This window comes from Theobroma cacao, chromosome 9, assembly GCF_000208745.1.
Source record: "Theobroma cacao cultivar B97-61/B2 chromosome 9, Criollo_cocoa_genome_V2, whole genome shotgun sequence".
Lineage (NCBI taxonomy): Eukaryota > Viridiplantae > Streptophyta > Magnoliopsida > Malvales > Malvaceae > Theobroma > Theobroma cacao.
In genome coordinates, this window is record NC_030858.1 from 32,785,569 (window position 1) to 32,808,094 (window position 22,526).

General features: G+C 34.1%; 4 protein-coding genes across 4 annotated transcripts; 1 reads left to right on the top strand and 3 right to left on the bottom strand.

The window, feature by feature from the left end:
- On the bottom strand, window positions 1,889–3,455 carry LOC18590182 (probable carboxylesterase 15). Its single transcript, XM_007015568.2, has 2 exons — window positions 2,459–3,455; window positions 1,889–2,346 (listed from the first exon to the last, which is right to left on the bottom strand). The coding sequence occupies exons 1-2, from the start codon at window positions 3,145–3,147 to the stop codon at window positions 2,040–2,042; spliced, it is 996 nt and encodes a 331-aa protein (XP_007015630.2). The 5' UTR covers window positions 3,148–3,455; the 3' UTR covers window positions 1,889–2,039.
- On the bottom strand, window positions 4,025–6,083 carry LOC18590183. The gene is made up of 4 exons (XM_007015569.2): window positions 5,723–6,083; window positions 5,583–5,619; window positions 4,803–4,886; window positions 4,025–4,303 (listed from the first exon to the last, which is right to left on the bottom strand). Exons 1-4 carry the CDS (start codon window positions 6,005–6,007, stop codon window positions 4,251–4,253), a joined length of 459 nt encoding a protein of 152 aa, XP_007015631.1. The 5' UTR covers window positions 6,008–6,083; the 3' UTR covers window positions 4,025–4,250.
- Window positions 9,083–12,165, top strand: LOC18590184 (probable disease resistance protein RF9). Its single transcript, XM_018126905.1, has 3 exons — window positions 9,083–11,768; window positions 11,879–11,896; window positions 12,035–12,165. Exons 1-3 carry the CDS (start codon window positions 9,083–9,085, stop codon window positions 12,163–12,165), a joined length of 2,835 nt encoding a protein of 944 aa, XP_017982394.1.
- On the bottom strand, window positions 19,960–22,316 carry LOC18590185. Its single transcript, XM_018126906.1, has one exon. It carries the CDS (start codon window positions 22,314–22,316, stop codon window positions 20,274–20,276), a length of 2,043 nt encoding a protein of 680 aa, XP_017982395.1. The 3' UTR covers window positions 19,960–20,273.

Here is a 22,526-nt window from a genome sequence, read left to right on the forward strand (position 1 = left end):
GTAATTCATTGCTACATTACCACATTGACTTCATGTCAATAAGATTGAGTGGTATATGTGATTATAGTTTGTGTTGTATCTTCGTTGATGTAATTACTGCTGTTTTCCTATATCACAAAGTTTATTAGACTAAATGATATTTTGAGGTAATATCAAGACCAGTTTATTTTTAAATTGAGTTCATAAAATTTTTAGTTGTCTTAGTTCGAGAGTTGTTTTTAAGGAAATGTGTTTTTAAAATTTGAATTTCAATAATGTAGTTTAAGTGAGAGGTTTTTAAATTTTTCTAAATAATTTTACTTTTGGACTTAGATTATTTAATCTATTTTAGATTTTTATCAAATCAAGCTTAGTTAATTGGTCTAAAGACAATATTATAATCAATAATATGATCTAATAAGGTGGGTTAAACTCCAATTTTATATGTAGACTATTAATATAGGTTTGTGTAGAAAACCCTAAATCATATGATGGGTGTTGACTAGCGATTCACCTGTCTACAGAAAACATTAAAGATTTCATCCATTGGAGAGTTGTAAATTAAGGAGGAAGAAGATCGTAGTGCCTTCAATCTCAATAGTTAATATGGTTAATATTATTTTCACTATCAAATAATAGATCAAGAATTAGGTACGCTTTTGTATTCTAAATTTTTGCTATGATGAGTCTTAGGTTAAGTATAAATTAATTATACATAAAATTTAATATTCTAAACTATTTGATAATGATTCAATTTATTTTTAATAAATATAAAACCAAAATACTCAACTTTATTATATCACATCATAAGTTTACAAATGATAGAAATATGTAAAATAAAATAAATTTGTAATAATTAAGAATAAAAATAAATGATATCAGAAGAACAAAATTGAAGTAAATAAAAAAAAGATAAATGTGAAAAAAATATAATTTTTCGTATCATTTTATGAAATATTAAAAGATAAAATGAGAATATAAAAAAATCTCATTAAATATTTGTTACTACATATTAACATTTTTTTTTAAAAAAATTGATTTAAAACTTTATCTAACTCAAATGGACTTCTCACATAAGCTAAAGATTTAAAAATTTTAGCCAAATACCTTAAACATGCTTTTATAATATAAAATTTTTTCCATAAACTGATCAAACCACTTAAATGTTCAAGTTAATGAGATTAACAAAATAAAATTGAAGGAAAATGTTTGTTTTAAGGCCTTACCCTTAATAAAAAAGTAATTATATCACTTTAAACAAAGAAGTTGTGGTATTTTAAAATATAACATAATTGACGAAGTTTAGAGCATAATTATGATATTTGGATCACCTACCATTTGAATTTATCGATTCGAGACATGACCGTTGATTCAGGTTGATCTTTTAATTAGGCTATTTTTGCAATTGATTAAAAAAACTTGTATTGACTCATAGAGTTTTTAATTATCCGGATCAATGAAATATTATTTTCAAATTGATTTTAACATCGTACTTAACTTAATTTTTTAATATTTATACTTTATTTTTTATTATTTTCACTAAAAAATATTTTATTAAAAATTTTAAAATAAAAATAGAAAACGCATTATACAAAACTAAAAAGTAAAATTTGTTTTGTAAACTTAGCTTTTTATTATCATCTTTAAATGATAATGAATATTTCTAATTCTTATAACATAATTCGTCATTTATATAGTTACTAGAATATTTACATAAATAAAGTAATTTTATTTATAATATTTCAAAATATATATTTATTAACTCAACAATATTGATAAATCATGCGACTCAAGGGTTAGCAATCTCAGACCAGTGCTTGCTGGTGATTTTGTTCTGTATGGAAACGATAACAGGAAACTTTGTTTTGTTCTTAAACATTTTGGTCTCCGGTCCACTCTCCATCTGTGAATCCAAAGATTGTTATCAAACTAAAATTCCACCCACTCGGCTTACTTTATTTCATACAACAATGACAAGCTCAAACAGGGACGAGCTTAATACTAAATGATGAAACAAAGCAACATAAGAAACGAAATCTCGAGCTCCCAACTACTCTGTCTTAGCTGGAATTTTCAGTGATGAAGCGTTTGATAATTAGCATCAACGCTTTTGCTGGTTCGGAGTTAGGATTAATAGTGAAGAAGCCATGTTGCTGTCCTTCAAATTCAACATAGTCGATCTTCTTCCCCCAGTCCTTCAGTCTCTTGGCATATTCCTCTGCTCGGTCTTTCAACAGATCGCTTCCACCAACCACTACCAGAATAGGATCAAGATTCAAATGCTCAAGGCTGCGGCTGACCGGACCGAAAGGGTTTATCAGTGGGTGATCCGTCGTATCTCCAATCGGTATAGATAGCCTCCAGAACCTAGACAGGTGTTGATTATATAAACCATTCGATTTTAAGTTACAGTTGGCGAAACTAACTCATGCAAGTGAAAGAATTGTTAAATACAAGGTTAAAAGTGTCCGCCACAAACCTGTCAATGAGCTCCCAATTAAGGAAGGCATCTTTAGGACCCTCTGCTTCTGACCTGGTTCTCACTGTCCCTCCGAAGAAAGGTGCTAAAAGGACATAACCCCTGACCCGAACCGGAGCCAAATCAGATGAACCAGCCCCTAGCTGAACCGCCAAATTATGAGCAATATTACCACCAGCTGAGTCACCGCATATGAACACCCTGCTAAAATCACCTACATCGGTTAACCATGGATCAGGATTCTCAGCCAGAGCTTGAGCTTGGAGCCATTTCACAGTCATGAATCCATCCTCAATGGCTGCCGGGAGTCTGTTCTCTGGAGCCAAACGATAATCTGGCGAAATCACTGCTGCTTGGAGCTCTGAGGAGAGCCTGAAGCAATAGTTTTGACAGTTAGGCCAGGCACGTGATCCAATGCAAAAGCCACCGCCATGGATGTAATAGAAGATAGGGAGCTTGGCAGACGAGGATGAAGCTGGCTTATAGAGCCTGAGTTGAAGGTTGTGCACAGGATCAAATAGAATATCTTTCCACACAACGGAGCCATCATCATCAACAGGAACATTGAAGCTTGGTTTAGGGGAGCGCCAAATGGAGCCATCGCTGTAAACACGAAGGACTCCTCGGCATTCATCAACCTCATAGAATGGAGGGGTAGTCATGGTAGCAGAGGCAGCAGTGTTAGACATCTTCCCCTCATTCAGTGAGGGATCATGCTGGAATTGGGAGGTTAAGAAGAAGAGCCAAGGGTTGGAAGGAGAGAGTAGAAACAGAGAAAAAGTTAAAGGGAGGTGGCTTTTAGTATCTTAATTTGGCTAATGGCGTCTTGTATCTGTAGTTTTCTGTGGGAAGGTTTAGTAGGACAAATAGCTTTTCAGCTGCTGCTCTGAAATTATGCTCGTTGGTCACTATAGTCACCCAAAAGCCTTACCACCTTTAAAATTGCAGGCAGATAAATTTCGAGTAGCTGGCAATATCAGATCAAGTCACTACAACTTGAATCTTTATGAACACTCGAGCATTTGGTCTCCTGTTGGAAGAATTAGATTGGAATTTCCCTTTTTCACGAAAATAAACTAAGTTAAATAACCTTGTGTTTAAAAGTAGTAACCATTCGTTTCTTTTGTTTGGAATCTAAACAACGGATGGTTTGGGAATGGTTGCCTTGATGGAACAATTTCAGTGTTCCTATCTAGTGCCCCTGCATAAATCATCATAGTCCTCTCTAATCAATTGCTAACTCCAAATTGTATTTGAGATTAGCATGCGTCATTAATGTTCGATATCATTGGCACAAAGGTCAAAAGGGAAAATGCTTGCTTGTCATTCCAACAAATTTACTTGGAAGAATCTTCTGCTCTCTGGATAACGTTGATTACATTACTCCATACTTGTATTATCAATATCTTATCCACCTACCTCACTACATCCAAAAAAACAGAAACCAATAATTCTCCACAATTTTGCATCACATTAAAGAGTACAAAACATTTTTCCTTTTCCAAATTAGTAAAAGTAAACCACCAACTTTCAGGTCTTTAAGAACCAGATTTGGTCACTAGGAAGTGGCTTTAAGAAGAATCAGAATTATTCACATCCAACAAAATCACAAAGAACTTTACAACTTTTGTTAGTAATTACACATTCAGATAGTCAGATTTACATTGTTGGATATAGAAGAGAAAAGGACAATGGGAAAAAAAGGAAGTGATTTAATGAATGAATAAAAGCACTGGTAAATTAGCTTTATGGATAAAAATATACATAAGACTGTTGCAAGCAGAACCACAGCTTACAAACGTCTTGAATATCCAGAACCTCCACACTTCTTGCAAAGTATCAATCCTATAATGATATGAGAAGTTTCGTTAACAAATAAGAGCAAGGAGGCTGAATTCAAAAGATTAAAGTCTTAAGAGTTATCAGGCTGAAATGTCTTTGAGACATTGAATTAGAGATCAAACCAAATAGGACATCACATAAAAACAACCATGACTTTGCCAAAGTAATATTAATTGACGGAAATATTCATGGAAATTAACCCATGCACACTAACTTCCATGTGAATGCACAAGCTGGTGATGTAAAGTTCAATGTAAAAACAGCCCTAGAAAATGGTAATGTAAATAATGATTAGCTCATCTATCAAGGTATCTTGCTCTACATAGGTAAAATTTAACATTCACTAGATTGCTCAAACTTTCCTTTTAAAAGCAATCATAATTAATAATGGCTTTTAAATGCTACAAAAGACTGAAATCAACTAAATCAGTATGCAACAGATATGCAAAAGCATCCTTATAGTTATGCCCTTTACATACTATATATCGATGGTAAATCTTACCTGCACCTTTACACACCCTACAATCAACCAAGCCTGTTTCTTGCTTCATCTTACCATTTTCACAGAAGACACATTTTGTACCACCTACATCCATCATACAAAAGAATCATTTATCAGCTTGCTGCATTTCCTGAATAAATCACATATTTTTACAAGCAAAGAAAGCGTTCTATGCAGAAACTTGATTTATGTAAGAAGTACTGAAGCTGGCTGCTACATTTTCATTAAGAGAAAAATATAAAACCATATAAACTTAAAAGAAACAAACTGCAATTCTTCTAAACTATTGTTCATACCAAAGGATCTAATTTGTGTTTTTCAGTCCTGTCATTGACGGATATTGCTTTTGAAAGATTTGTCCTCAGTCACAGAAAGTAAAGTTCTTGCCACTGCAAAAGATTATTCTTTGCCAATTGGCAGTCCAGATAGCCAAACTAAAAATGCCTTAACAAGCAATTTTTTTCTCTGTTAGTTGATTAGAAGATTTCTTTTCTTTTTTAATCCGTGTAAAAAATCGTTTGACTTAAACTACTACCCTCTCTCGTCTCATAAATACAACTTTGAGACTTCTAACTTGAAAGATTCAAGTTTTAACAGTCTGAGTTTTTTCTCGAAATTTATTCTTGCATGCTGCTCCATAAAGGTACGAGCTATCTCAAGTTATAAACATTCGCCATTCTATTTAGTACAAACCATTTTAAGCTGTGGTACTTTGCTTCATTATCATTATTCCAAAACAGGGGCAAACAAAAAAAAAAGGAAAAGAAACAAAATATGTACCATTCCCAGCACAACGGTCACATGGGACAGGATCACCCTGAAAACCCACCAAAAACAGAAAAAAAGAACAACCTTAATCCATCAAATTCTAACATATAAATGTATAAAAATTGAAGGGTATTTGATAGAAGGGAAATTACCTTGAGGCCAAGAACGAGGGAGAGTGCAATGGCGGCCAAAACACTAATAGTGGCAAGAAAAGTTTGGGTATCCAAGGGCTTATCAAAGCCACTGAACAGCAAAACAGGGTGGAGAAGGAGCCTTGTGGGTTGATAAAAAAGCTTTCTACGTCTAGAACTGTAACGGAAAAGGGTGGGGATTTCTTGTTTCGTTAGAGATAGTTGAGGAAAGAAATGGATGGTTGAAGACCATGAAGAAAAGGAAGAGGAGACAGGATTGGGGGAGGAAAAAGAGAGCGTGGCCATGGATAGAAAATACAAGGATTTTGTGGAGCTGAGTTCGATACTACGGCTCTTTGTTTTTTTGTTTCAATGGTTTGATAGATTTGCCCCTTGCTTTCGAATTAGTACAATTAAAGCCCCATTTTTTTTATTTAAATTTATATTATTAATTAAATTAATTTATAAAAATATAATTATTAATTAACTTATAATATTTTTAATATATATATTCTGTATATTGGATGAAAGAGATTCGAATTTACTTTTTAAATAAAAAATTATGTATCTACTAATAAACCAAATGCTCTTATACATATATATATATATTTAGTATACATATTTTAAATATAAATATTTTTTTTATTTTTTATTAATGTTATAAAAATTATAATTTATAAAATTATTAATTATAATATACATACTTTTTTTTGAATGAATAATATACATACTTTTATTTATATAAACTTATAAAATATATACCTCAAAAAATGATAAAATTAGAATAATTTTAGAATTTAGTTATATTTTTAATTTTATAGATAAACGCACATAGTTAATTAAACTTATAATGTTTAAGTTGTTATTTGAATATTTATTTTTAGTTATTTAAGTCGATATTTGAGATATTTATTTTTAATTATTTAAATTTTGATTTTATTGTTTATGTGCTTTTATAAATTTAATTATTAGTGAATCATATAGAATATGAATAACAATATTATTGTATGTAGATATGGATACGGATTGGGGTTTAGGTAATTAGGTACTCATGAATAACATTTTAATCATTTTTGTACATAATCGGGTTTTTTAAATGGATTTGGATAGTGGATATGTACAAGGGTTCGGGTTAGGATAATAAATTTAAAAAATATTTAAGTAATTATAGGGCTCGGATATCCCTTTTATTAATTGGGTTTGAGTTCAGGTATCTCAAAATTAGCAGATATCTTATTTGTTGATATTTTTACTATTTTTTAAGAAGAGAGATAATACACAAACCAATAAATTATATGTTGAAATATATTTTTTGAATTATTATAATATATATATATATATATATATATATTACCTTATTATTGCATAACATTAGGTTTAGACACTCAAAACACATTAACATGCATTATGACGGAGTATTTTTCTTTTGATAAATTACTATTCATAAGAGAGATTAACTTTTTATCATTCCTTTTCTATGCTCTCACTTTTTTAGTAACTTGAATAGAAGATCATTTATCTCTTAGGTTCCGTTTACTGAGATTGAAAAGTTTTTTTAATCTTTTCTTTTGTATGGAATGGAGAAAATTTTTAAGAATATATATATTATTTTATGAGATTAACTGAAAATTTTGCTTTTGATCAATATAAAATATTTTACGTTCTTAGCTTTGAGAATGACGTAAAATATATTTCATCAATTTTCTCTTTTTTTAAAAAAAAAAAATTGATCTCATAAACTTTGACTTCTAACCCATTTGAAAAATATTTTCTTCTTCTTCTTCTTCATGTGAGATCAATCTCACAAAGTAATAAAACACAAAGTACAATTTTTTTTATTTCTTTATTTATTATTCTTTTTCTCAATTCTTTCTCTCTCTTGCTTCACTTTGGCTCCACCTTTTGTCTCTATCCCATAAATCCAAAATCGAATTATTTCTAGTTCTACGTCTGAATTTCCTTTCTTCTTTAACCCTCTAATCCAACCGTCTTTCTTTTGATTCTGGTTATGAAAGTTTGGGTTTTCAAAAATACAATCAGTTGAAGAAAAATTTCTTGAACTCTCTTGATCCATTTGGGATATGGGGCACGTACTTCCAATTTTCTTTGAGAAATATATTATTGACCACGTGACAATGTACGTCCAATTATCTATGGTGTTGAAGGGACATTTAACTTATAATTAATTTTAATACTAATTAATGCATAGGTTAAAAGGTGGAAATGAGATAGAAAGTTCAACATCCGGTGTTACCAATAACAATGATGAAATTACAAGGAAATTAAAGCCCCAATGTAACCTTGATCTCATAAACAAACTCACGTCCAGTGCTGGTTCTTTCTTTCTCTTTTCCTCGGTTTTGAAATTATGTCACCTTACTTTGTGCATTATCGATAAAGATAAACTAACTTAAATCCAAACTCCCTCTGTCCAAGATTAACTCTTTGATTTTACCTACTCAAATCCCATGTTTTTCTGTTAAGTAATTCCATATCCAACCATTATATAAACCTGGAATTCTTATTAAACTTCACCATTGTTCCTTTTTATAGTCTAAACTTTCTCACATTTACACCATGCAAAAGGGTTTTCTAAAAGACCCACGTTTTCCCTCTAGTTGCCTTGTTCTGCAGTTTGACTAAGACCATGCATTCCCTCTCAAAATTGCTATTTGAGCAAGAGAATTTGGCTGTCGAAGAGGAGGAAGAGGAGTAGAGACAAGAAGAAGAAAATTGGAAAGCTTTAGTAAGGTGAGATATCTTAATACCATCTCCATGGTTTACCCCTTTTCATCATTACAAAAGTTATGAATCCTGCATTTGGTTTTGTCTGCATCAAAAATATAGTTGCAGGCAATGCTATGAAATTCGGTAGCTTTTTGGTGTTCCAACTAATTAAGCTGGCTTTACCATGCAAGTTTGATGAATGGCCAATACCCTTATAATTTTGTAATACTCGAGAAGAGTACTCCATTATTATATTCTTTAGCTCAACTCAAAGTTGTAGAGTGACAAGATAGCATACGGACAGTTAGAAATAAGTTAATTATATTGATTTTATGTTTGTTTATATGCATTCATTGATCAAATCTTTGATATAAAATTAATTATTCTTGTTGCTGGTCTTGATTTGCTTTTGTTGCGTGTTTCGCTCTAAGTTTTGATGGGGAGTTGTTCGTTTTTCAAGTGTGAACTCATTAATGATGGGTTGTGTCTTTACAATTTGTAGAGGAAATGTTGATCAGTCATGTCTTCGTCTTAATTTATTACTAATTATCTCTGCCGTCGGAAATGATGGTCTTAATTTATTGAACCTATATGGAACAGAATTCAGATTGAACTTTTTTTTTTTTGGTCTTTAATTGTCAGTGAAAGTAAAAGATGGAGACATTGGCACCAAGCCCGTGGAAGACAACAGAAGCCAGCCTTGTTAAAGCAATGGATAATCTTTCAAATCTCTTAATTTTTGAACAAGAGTTGCTTGATGGATTTGAGGAGGATTTCAGACTGATACAAAGAGGACTGGCACGAATGCATCTCATGGCACAAAATGTGATAGAAGAAAAGGGGTTGGAAGGATATGGAGAGGAAGTAAGATTTCTTACGACTCAAGTAGAAGCTGTAACCGATGGTTTTATCTCAAGAAAGCAAAAATCAAAACAGCCCAGTTGCAGTAATTGTATCAAGGACTCTTTTCCCTTTTTCAAGGGTCGGGCAGAGATATATAAACTGATCGATGACATTGAAATTATCAGGGCCTCAATCTTGAGACTTATCTCTAAAGGAAGTGAGCTGGGAATGTCGCTTGTCAAGGCTAGGACGGGAACTGCATCTCAAAATCTGGAGCAGCAAAAGCGACCATTCTCTGTGGATGATATCAAAGAAGAACGAGCTGTGGGTCTAGAGGAAGGCATTCATATATTAGTATCAAGGTTAACTGATGGCAAAGGGAACCGGAAAGTGATTTCAATTACAGGTGCAAGAGGAGTAGGCAAGACTACTCTTGCAATGGAAGTGTACAAAAGTGCTGCTGTTACTAATCATTTTCCTTCTCGTGCTTGGGTGACCCTATCTCAAGACTTTGAACTGAAAGAAACTCTGCAGATCTTAGCAAAACAATTATGGATGGGAAAGGAAGAAGGGGAATCGTCTGTAGAAGCAGAGGAATTATCTGTGGAAGAATTGAGCACAAGGATCAAAGATGCCCTGAAAAATGGAAGGCATCTTATTGTTTTGGATAATGTGAGGACATTGAAGCAATGGGATGCTCTTCAAAGTTTATTTCCTGTTGAAAGTAGAATACTGATAACCACTCGTGATAGAGCAGTAGCTCTTTCTACGGAATCAGATCACAGCCAAAGATTTATATATCACATGAGGGGACTAAGTGATGAAGAGGGCTGGGAGTTATTTACAGCAAAGCTACCACCAGTCCCTATGGAGTTGGAAGAACTTGGACGAGATATTGTCAAGAAGTGCATGGGTTCACCTCGAGCAATTTCTGCAGCTGCAGAAATTTTATCAAGCACACCAGCAACTTTAGACCACTGGTCAATAGTATTAGAGCAAATTGATAAAGATCAAGCATCAACGTACCATAACTTGAGCCTGGTTGCTGATGCATTGCCATCTCCTTTGAAGCTTTGCCTTTCCTACTGTGCGCTATTCGATAAAAACTATGACATCTCAGTGAGGAGATTGATTGTGTTGTGGGTTGCTGAAGGACTGATAGAAAAACAGAACGGCAGCAAAAAGGCCGCAGAAGATATTGCAGAAAAGTATTTAAAACAATTGGAGAATCAGGGTATGATTCAAGTGGTCAAATGGAAATCTAATGGGAAAATAAAAAAGTGTAGGATGCACCATCTTTTAAGAGATCAGTGGGTGTCAAAAGCTAAGAAAGCTAGTCTTGTTCAAGTACCAGATGAAGCTGCTTGTTCCTGTTCATCCTCTAGCACTGGCATGATTCGTAGAGTTGCTGATCACCTTGACAAGCAAGATGATAGCTTCCGCCATATTCATGGAAATAGAACCACAAATAATGCTTTGCGATCTTATTACGGGGACCTCCGCTCTCTGTTGTCATTTGATTTTCGGGAAGGACCTGAACCTGGAGATGACATAGGGAACTTTCTTCGCAGAGGAATTTTGGGAAGGTTTTTATTGCGGTTGCTAATAATTGACCTTGAAGGTGTATTTCGACCCAAGCTACCTAAAGGAATAGGGAAGCTGAAAGAACTGAGGTATCTCGGCCTGAGAGGAACTTATTTAGAGATGCTCCCATCATCAATTGGCTACTTGCCTGAGCTCCAGACGTTGGATTTGAAAAACACACATATTAGCACCCTTCCTAATACTATATGGAAGATGCAGCGACTCCGACACCTATACTTGAGTGACAGATATCGTTGTAGATTTGTTGCTCCACCAAGTGCCTGCTCTCCAATTGATCTCCAAACGTTATGGGGAGCGTTTCTAGATGAGGAAAGCCCGGTAGAAGGTGGCCTGAACAGGTTAATTAACCTTAGAAAGTTAGGACTTGTGATCCGGTTAACATTGTCACAGCAGAAGTCTTTGGCCAAGTGGATTGCAAGATTGATTTACCTAGAATCTTTAAGGCTGAGATCAATTGATGAATCAGTTCAACCTTCCACTTTATTCTTAAGACCTTTATCAAACCTCAAAAATCTCTCCTCTATATACTTAATGGGAAGGTTGAACAATCCACTAGTTGTGCAGAAACTCCCAGAAAATCTCACAGAGATTACACTGTCATTGTCAGGACTTTTGGATGATCCAATGCCTAACCTAGGGAAGCTCCCAAACCTTCGAGTTCTTGAGTTGTTAGCCGATTCCTTTACAGGGACGCTTATGGTTTGCTCCACAGGTGGCTTTCCTTTGCTTAGAGTTCTAAAACTTTGGAAGTTGCAAGGCCTAGAGGTATTGGTGGTCCAGATAGGAGCTCTGGCGATTGTGAAGGATATAGAAATCCGGTATTGTGAAAACTTAAAGATGATCCCAAATGGTTTTCTTCACCTAGTTCATTGCCGTGAGTTGAAGCTAAAAGGTATGACTGAGCAATTTAAAGCAAGGGTTATTAGATACCAAGGGAAGGATTGGTATAAGATCGCCCATATACCTTCTGTCTTCGTGGAAGATTAAAAGTTTTTTCATCAGATTTAACTGAGGTTAGAGGTAAGTCTTTCTCTTTTAGTACCATTAGTCCTTGTTTCTGTCTTTAACATTTTTTGTTTGTAAGCGGGAACTGTCACTAGCCTTTCTGTTTCAGACAATACTCTATGGCTAGATTTTTCATTTCATTGTGTTATGCAGGAATTCATGGCGAATTAATCCAAATGCCTCCAACACCTCGTAATGATGTTCTCTGTGGTGGCTTCGTGGATAGCAAACTTCAAAGTTTCTTTGCTGTTGTTCAACCTATTGCCCCTTATCTATTGCTATAGAGTTGTACTTTTTGCTAAGTTTCTGAGATATCCATAGACAAAATGCTCTTTTATGGCTGATCATCAATCAAAACTCTCTCTTTGCTTTTTGATTGGTCTCTTCCCTAGTGTTTGTGTTCTTTGAAACTTTCTGGTGTATTTTAGTTCCATCATTAGTCTTGTTTAGTAGCCTTGTCTCGTTTGTTAATAGCTGTTTTCTTCCTTTTTAACAATTGTAGCAGATCTTCTGCTTTTTATCATTCCAAAAAAGGAGAAATCTTTCTTGCACCTTTAGCTGAAGTAGCTGGTATAAATTGTATCTGGTTCTTATTCTGTCAGAAATTTGATTTTTTTTTTAATTTTTGTTTTACATATTATTTGGTGGGGGAGATTGCTGAAAAGTTCCTAGCACAAGTATAATACAGGATTAAACTTTCAAATTTACTTTGACAACAGCTAACCTCCCTAGAGGCATCAAGCATGGCTTCTTTATATATAAAAAATTGGTTAAGAAAAAGGAGTGAGAGGAAGTACTTTTAACTCTTCATGCAAAGGTTTTTCTTTGCCTTTTAAGTAGTCATCCTACTTCATTCTTGATTGATTCTTTCCCCCAGCATGCATGCTATTTATGAAGGGTTTCGGGCCTATTCGGATAAGAAATCACATTCATATAATGCAACGGAATATAAACATACAAAACCAAAGTCACTTTCGGATCACTTATGCTGCGTCAAAAGTAAATATGAAGAAACATATGTTCAACTGTATACTTTGAGAAATGATTTTCAAAAATTACGTGTCAAAATCTCTCCACTTGATTGTACAAATCTCATTTCTCAAAGATTATTTGTTTTTAACTTTAAAAGAAGACAAGAAAACTTTTTCGTAAAAAATGGCGCCTAAGGTTCAGGCTTTTCCCTTTTATTTTTCTGTTATTTATTCTAGCTTATTTCTTACAAAATACGACACACATATAATGGTATTTATAGTTAGCTTAAATCCAACTTTTAATTTATTGTATTTTAATCCTTCCACTTAATTAAACAATTTAATTAGATTCATATTAGAAATTCTTAATTTCCAATTAAATACCAATCCTATTTTAATTTCACATTATAATCTTATTATGTGAGACCATAAGGTCCCAATATATTGACAATAAATATAAGAGGAAATTGTGAGAAATGACATTTTTTGATAAAAACATTTTAAAAGTAACTATCAAAATAAATTTAACTGTTTTCAGTTATATTTAGTTATGACTTGACGAAAATACCCTTTAAACTATTTCAAATAAATTAAACCATTCATCACAATTTCTCTCCATTTCTCCTCATTTGTGCTTCGGATTTCTCTCTCACCATCTCAGTCTCTTAAATTTTATCGATTTTTCTGTTCGGCATTCGTCTGCTATGCTTCCGATTTCTCTCTCCCGTGTTTTCAGATTTCTCTTTCTTACTCTTTCAAGACACAAAGCAATGGTTTTGACGTGCTTAAGTGCGTGGCTGTTTGAAAAATTCGATTTTTAGGTATTTTGAATAAAACTAAAACGGTAAAAATAATCACAAAGTATGAAATAGCTTTTAATTGAATCAATTCGGGACTTAGATACTAATAAACTCAAAATTTTGAAATTTATAAATTTAGGTTTTCAAAGAATTTTTTTTTTAGTCAAGGTAGGTGTTTTAGATAAAAAAAAATTTATATTTTGATTTATGAAAATATGTTAGAGACACTTTAATCTGTGTCAAATTGTCAAAAAAAACAAAAAAAAAATTGAGAGGATTTGAAGTTTTGGTTCGTAAGTAACAACAACATTTTAAGCATTAAAGTGTAACAAAATATTTTTGAATATGTCGTGTAACAATAATTTTTTTTTCAACATGGTGTGTAGCAACATTTTTTAACCATGGCATGAAATATTTTTTTTACATGGCGTGTAACAACAGTATTTTTTTTCAACATGATGTGTAACGACCTAATCATGACTTGTCACAGGTTTTTGTACATTACGTGTAACAAGCTAATCATAGCTTGCTACATATTTTTGTATATGACGTGTAACAAGCTAACCATAGCTTGTCACAAATTTTTGTACATGGCTTGTCACATATTTTTGTACATGGCATGTAACAAGTTAATCATGACTTGTCACATATTTTTGTACATAGCGTGTAACCTGCTAACCATGGCTTGCCATAGGTTTTTGTATATGGCGTATCACATATTTTTATACATAGCGTGTAACACGTTAATCATGGCTTGTCACAGGGTTTTATATATGGCGTGTCACATATTTTTGTACATAGCGTGTAACACACTAACCATAGCTTGTCACAAGTTTTGTATAAGGCGTGTAACATCATAACGTGTAACTTCATTAAGGGTAATTTTGTCCAACTTGTCTAAAAATAGTTAAAATTATAAAAAGGACTATTTTTAAAAATATCTTATCTTTAAAAATTATTTTTTAAAAGGCCCCTAAATATAAATCAATTTAATTAAGAATTTATATTTATATTTATTGATCATGAGTGGCATTTAACAATACATAATAACCACCCAAATATCAAGAGAATCAATATAGTTTGACTAACCTTTTAGTGTAACTCAGTGTAATTTAATCCTTTCATCTTATATCTCGACTAAATAAAAAGCGTGGCTCGATGCTTACTTTTTAACTTATCCATATCAGTTCTATAACTTCTATATTGACCTATCAAGATTGTCTTAACCAAAAGACTTTCAATTAATATATCAAGATTGTCTTAACCAAAAGACTTTCAGTTAATATAAGCTATGAGTAAACGAAATATGTCCCTTTCAAATCATTTGGGGTGATGAATCTTTTTTGAACTACTTATATATCTCTTCATGCTTCATGCCATATCCAAAAGTACTCTATTTAAACATTTGGTCTCCCCAAACCTGTAATAGTGAAATCAATGCATGACAATTCACATACAAAATGACCTGGCATCATAAGTTTAAAGATTACTTACACTACTGACACATAAAAGTATTTCTATAGATACTTCATTGAAATATCAAATGAAACTCTCATAGTGGGTCATATTCAATAAACTTGTTTTTTAACAAACACCCACATACTATCCAAGTATCTTACATACTTCAACTTATGAAATTGGTTGTTTACTTCCAAAGTAAAGAAACTTAGCATGTACCAGTCTTTGAGCATTGTCAATACCTTTATTCTTGACAATATAATGACCATGTACATATTTAGGAATAAGACTTTGATGCATAAGAATTTCATAATTATAACTTTTATAATTTCTTCACAATGTCATTATGTTCCAAAGACTTTATCTACACAAGTCTCTTATGATTTTTTATAAATAAACTTATAGATAAAAAAATACTTCATACATTATATAAAATATTTATAATGTATTTAACATAAAAAATAACTAATTAATGTAGTGTTCTACAAACACAAAATCAATTGACTTGCAGGACTTATACTAACAATTTAAGCATTCTATTTTGATATATAATAAAAAGCTTGTATGCATGTCTTTAAGTGACTATAAACAAAGGGCTAGTATATACCTTTTACTTCCGTTTAAATCAGCTAAAGGATTCAATGAATTCTACCACATTACTTGCTTGATAGCTAAATTGATTTTCTTGCTTTCTATGCATGTCACAAGCTAGATTGCTAGTTTGCTTTTAACGTTGTGCACAAATGCAAACATGTGTGACTAACATAACTGCTTGTGAAATGCAAAACTTGAATCATTAACAGTAAAAGTGAATGGAAATGTGTAGCAATAGCCTAGAATACTTTAAAATCTGTTGTTTGAGGGTTAGAATCAGATGAAATTCTTTGAATGTTACATTGCAGAGTCTAGTTCTAATAGTAACTCACATTGAGCATATAGACACTATATTTAAAAAAAAAATGAAATGAAAAATGAAAAAATGTGTACGACTGGCAGGGTGCGTCCGCACCCTGCTAAGCACCACTCTCTTTGCCAGACACGAAAAACTCGGGTCTGGCAAAGTAGTGGGATGATAGATTCAGCCAAAAACCGAGTGTATAAAGGGAGGTAGTGTAGCAGCTACAAAGGGGCATTCAGGAGCAAAAAAAACAGTGAACCAAAAAAAGGATAGGAATCCTTAGCAACCCAAAAACCTAGCAGCATCAAAAACCAGAAGAAATCCTAGCTTTCTAGCAGCCACAACAACCCACAAAATAAAAAAACCTAGGTGTTCTAGCAGCCAAAAACTACAATCCACCATAAAAAAAAAAATACTAGAAGAAAACAAAAAAAAATCACAATAAGATAAGGCAAATAGTTGTGTTTTTTTTTAGGGTAATTTTTAGTCTATTTTTTAGAGGGATTTTGGGGTTTTTGTGTTGCTATTTTAGGGAGATCTTGAGTTTTGGGAGAGTTTGGGGTCTCGCTGCTGTCGGTTTAAGAGGATGAGATCTAGGTTTTCGTGTCGTCGGTGGGGGGTGTTAGAGCTTGGGTGAGAAAGCTTTTAGGCTGCTGGGTAGTGAGAGTAGGTCGAAGCAAACGTTTGTAAAGAGAGGGCTTTTGGGTTTGCCAACCACCGATGAAAGGAGAGTGAGAGAGATCCTGCGACAAAGGGGAACCCATGAGGTAGCCGACGATGGCAGTGGAAAGGCGTAGCGCCGGCGAGGGGAGAAAGCCATTTGGGCAACGAGAAAGAGAGAGAAGAATGGACGAACAGTGATGGAGAGAAGGAAAGATTTCACCGCCGGTCAGGGGGAAAAGAGTTGGGTTTGCCGCCTGTTAGGAGGAGCTTTGGGTCCCATCGTCGATGGGTATAAAGAGAGAGAGAGAAAAGAGGAGCTGGCACCGGTGAGAGAGAAGAGAGGAGAAAAGTGATTTTTTTTAGAGAGAGAAAAGAGAATTCGGTGGGTAGAGAGAGAATTTGACTGGTAAAGAGAAAATGTGAGAGGAGAAAATGAGAAGAAAGGCAAAAAAAAAAAGGTTTAAATAGTTAGGGTTGGTGTATGTGAAACGGCATCGTTTTGGGCATTTGCAAGCTGCTAGACAGGGACCAGACAGTGGGCTTTGAGAGGCAGACCAGTTGGGCCAGACTAATCGTGTTGGGCTACTGTCAACCCACTGAAGGTATACATTTTTTGTTTGGTTTTGATTTTGTGGTTGTGCTAGGCCCACTGTTTAGGTAGAAAGACAAATAAGTTTTAGTAGGTTATTAGGTAGAATAAAAAAGATAAGATACATATAAAAATGATTAAATGATAAGAGAGAACAGAAATTAAAAAAATAGCAAATTAAAAATTAAAAAATAGATGAGAATAAATTAGGAAAAATTAGAATTAAAATGTAATGAAACAAAAATATGAAATATATTAAAAAAAAAGGGTTTTATATAAAATGGAGAGGGATATAGATGAAGAGAGAATGAAATTAGGATAAGATAAAGAATTATCAACAAAATTGTTTAATTTAATATCGATGATGAGATGATTGGTCGAGACGCGAGAAGTCGCAATCTCGGGCTAATTTTCCCTAGGTTCGGGATCCGAATTAAGGCTCCACCAATATGATGGGAGGGTCTTGATTTTGAAGTCTCGAGATTTTTAATTTTAAATAAATAAAAAATATAATAATAAAAAAATAATAAAATAAAAATAAACTTCAAAAGCATATCATATATTTCTATTGCATCATGCATAGCATTGCATATAGATATTTTTGTTTGTGAGCATAAGTCCCGATGATGGGATTTTTCGAAGATCTTGCGAAGGCGAGTTTCTCTCGAAAAACTCCCTAGGTGAAAGGATGTCCTCGGGTCCAACCAGTATAATGGGAGGGCTCGAAAAACATCTTTAATAAAAAGGCTTTTGCTCGTAATAGGTTCATATTCACGAAAACATTATTTTTAAATAAAAGCGTATGATAACCCTGATGATGGGATTTATTCGTCAAATTTGCAAAGGTGAATTTCTCGGATAATTTCCTAGGTGAGAGAACACCCCAGATCCCACCAATATGATGGGCGGATCTGAGAGAACGTCCTCGATAAAAGGTTATTCGTCCGACATTTTTCATCACATACCATGCATTTCATCTTGCCTCACACTTGCATTTCATTTTAGAATCAAATAAAATAATTTAATAAAATTGGAGATACAATAAGCAAGTTATAGCTAAAGAAATAAAATGAACTTAAAAAATAAAACCTAATAGGATAATCTAAAAATGGTACCGTTCATGAAACGAGAGTTCCGAGAGTGATAATCCTTCCCCGGGCGTAACTGTACTCCCGAACCTAGATCTCGAAAAATGTAAACCAGTTTAAGATTCTTTTGGCGGGTTTAAATCTAATTAAAACTCTGTTGATTAGAATCGAGTCAATAGGTGGCCAATCACACCTAGTAAAAAAGATTGGTGGCGACTCCTAGGTTTAGAGTTTTCACTCTCATCTGACGGTTGGGTTCTCGGACCCGCATGTTACGACAGAGCATATCAACATTTTATTACAAGGATTTAAGCCTTGATTGTGTATGTCCAAACTAGCTTCCAAGCATTCATTGCTGCTAAGAAGTAATGATGAGCCACATTTTCTCAATGTAGATAGTTGATTTTATTCACTACTTATTATGTTTAGAATTGTTTTATAACGTAATATTGTATAGAAAATAATGAGAACATTTAGAGCAAGTGAAGTATTACTTCGCACGAAACAACTTAAACAAGTGAAGTACCACTTCACATAGAACAAATAAAAAAAGTAAAGTACTACTTCTCATAGAACAACTTGAATAAATGGATCATTACTCTATGTGAAACTATTAATACAAGTAGAACAATTATTTAACGCAGAATAACCACTTCACAAAGATAGCAATGAAAATAACCTGAAATAAGTGGTAAAATTTATGAGTTTTTTTTATTTTGGGATGTTTCGATGAGTTTGACTTAGCAGCTCTAGGTAGTTAATGAGGTTTTCCTCTTAACTACAAGTGTTTCCTCTTTTTGCCTTATTCACTTATACCTGTTTAGGGATATCTTATTCTCTTATACTTGTTTTCGTACACTTCTTTCTCTTAAGTTGTTCTTGTATAGGTTTTGATGAATACCTCTTGTTACAGTAAAGGTTACTCATATTAAAACTCTTCATGATAATGTCATTTATTACGCGTATTAAAACTTATTCTTAAGTAATCGTCACTTATGATACTATAAATAGAGCTTTTATAGTTCATTTGAGGGACTTTTTTCTAAAACAATCTCATCCAGAGCTGCTCTCTCTAATTCTCTTCTGCCTGCTAGACACTCACTGTTTCAGAAATTGCTTCAATCTAACTCTGCGCCGCTTTAAGTATACCTTTTTACTTTGTTGCAATACTTCCACTCAATGTCACAAGAACTCCTTTACAGTCACCAAAAAAGAAAATAGAAGTAGGAAAGACAAAAAAAGTTCTAATCCAACAGTCTTAAAAGAATTGGAATCTGGAAAGAAAAAAACAAAGCTAATGCCTACGAAAAGGAGATGAGAGGAAGATCTTCTCTGATTGCTTTAGCCCTTTCATACCTGCAGAAGAGTTGTTTTCTTTCAGAATCTAAGTAGCAATATTTTGGCCCCCTGAGAGAATTGAAATCTTTGTACTTTAAAACCAACAATGCAATTTCTAGAATTTCTGGCACATTTTTGTTACAGGACCACTGGCAGTATATGTCTGCATCCATTTTTTTGCATATCTGAAGCCATGTAAACACAAGTGTAACAAGTCCTTTAACTATTTTGTAAGAACATGAATTTAATTTAGGTGTTCTAAAAGTGCACTGACGTTAGAATATTATTTAGCATATGACAAAATACAAAATTTCCAGATTATACATTACATAGAGCATCAAACGAGCACCTGAATCACTATGTTGGCCTGCCCGACTGATTAGTATACTTCGATCGTGATGAAGAAAAGAACAGAATAAACAATTCTATAATCTATTTCGGCAGCAACAACAACAAGAAGAAAGTAAATGATAAAGAAAATAATCCGATGCATGGTATCTTTGGCTTATATGGTAGGAGAGGGGGTTGACCTTTCAAGTGAATTATCAGCTAGACCTTTCGATTTTCAGTTTCAGTTGGTAGTCTTACTACTGCCTTACAATTTTAGCTCTCACATGACCTTGTGAAATATGGAATTGTTTTGTCAAGCCAAGATGTGCCATTAATAGCCAGACATGAGTGAGCAGCTCTCCACCTCGTCTAAGTTGCTGAGCATGCTGATTCCACCTACATTGACTGGCAGCATATGATAGCATCTCCAGCCATACATGACTTACTAACTCCCACTTCTCTTTTGTGTGCCACTTCCTTTCTTGTTCCACTGAGTGCAATTCTTTGGCTAGTCTACAGGCATCAAATAGCACAGATTTGCTTCTGTCTCCTTTGACAATTGCAGGTTCGATCCTGGTGTCTACTTGAAGTAGCTTTTCACAAGCTAGGGAGGCATTTGATATGAATTTTCTTTCTTGAATGAATTCTATTGCCTCACAAATTGTATCTTGAAACCTGATCTGCCCAATTCCATTAGGCATCATAGAAGGTCGCTTGACAAGAATGAACAGCAAGTATTCTGATATTAACTTGCTGACTTTACATCTTGAATCAAGAACAGAACTTGGATTCCTTTTCTGATCATAACAATAGCAGAGGCTTGTAGCAATATGCCATAGCAGAATGCTATGATCAAACTCGACTTCAACGCTCCAACCAAGTTTATCTAGACAGTTTTTCTCTCCAAGTACCTGCTCACCCCTGCAAGCACATAATTGCCTAGAAATTGAAAAGTTTGAGGCAACCTTTGATTTCTCCACAAGCTCTTCAAAGACAAATTCTTTCAGACAAGGAGATACACTCTCTGAAGTTATATTGCCATGAACATGTTTGTGAATCCAGCCACGCCTTTGGACTCCATGCAAATCATCAGGCTCACCTCTGAAGCAAGAACCAATAAGACTGTACTGTTCCATGTAATTCGACCATCTGTTCATTCTAGTTATAAATTTGAACGTGGATATGGCTTCATAAGTCTGACTCACTGGAAATTTTTCTTGTTTGCTCAGCCAAAGCATTGTCCATTCCGATGAAAGCAGCACAAGAATTGCATAAATCTCAAGGAAAATAGCTCCAATGAGCAACAAATATGTTATACTCACGTCCACAGTTTTAAATCCCTGCCTGTCAATCATGCTGAAAGTTGCCAAGGCAATAATAGTAGAAGATAAACTCACGGAGCGAAGAAAAACACCCCAGTTGGAATAAACTATACTTGCCTTTGTATAGAGTAAGTCATACACAAATCCAAGCTCAACTTCAATCACTTTGAAAGCCTCATCCCAATGACACCTCTGAAAGTAGGAGTGGCTCTTTTCAATATCATGAAAGCTGAGAATGAGATCTGCAAATAGCCTCTTACACGTGTTGAAAAAATCATAAGCAGCAATCAAAATGGCACCATCAGGAATGAGGCTACCTCCCTGAAATGAGTTGGTACGAGGGACAACTGTAAAAGCCTGCTTTGCAGTACACGACAACTCAAATCCTTCCCTTTCCTTCAAATTGTAATCCTCCATAAATTTGGCATAGTTGGGACCTGGATCTGGACGTTGGAGAAGCGACTCCCTAAAATGCTGACTGCTTGCAGACCTGAGAACCCAAGTCCTCTCCCCATACTTGACAGTTCCAGCAATGAACATTGGAATAGCTACGAAGTTGAGCTTCATTGGCTTCAAGGATCTTATAAAGACATAAAATGCCACCCCAACCTGGGTAACAAGACCAAGCAAGTGCCTAAGCCATAACTCGTTATCTTCCAAGGAATACGCAGTTATGGTGTCAGGGCCCCCAAGGTGCAAGAGAAGAAATGGTGCCCAAAACGACATTATAGCATTATCAAGGGAACCATCATCTAAATCTCCCTGATTACTGGCAAGGATGCCAAGCGAGACAGTTGCAACATAGTCAGCTGATAAGTAGGCCAACCAAAGAATAAATCTGATCCAGTTTCTTGCTATATATTTTCTCCGATTACCAAAGAAAATGAGGATAATTTGCAAGGAAAGGCTGAGTAGCACCAACGAACGTAGTTCCCATTGGTTCCACAGTTCACGCCATCTTTCTGAGAAAATCTGCATTAAGCCCCCTTAACAGAACTCAAACTAATGACAGTTAAACATATAGAGTATTGATATACAATACTCTATATAAAAGTGCAATTGATTTTCAACATGTATTTAGAGACGGACAAGAAGATTCAAAGAAACTTATATGTAAGTTCTTGAATCATCTGCTAAGGATAAGGATTATTATAGACAAATAAGGACGGAAAACACAATGAGCCCTTT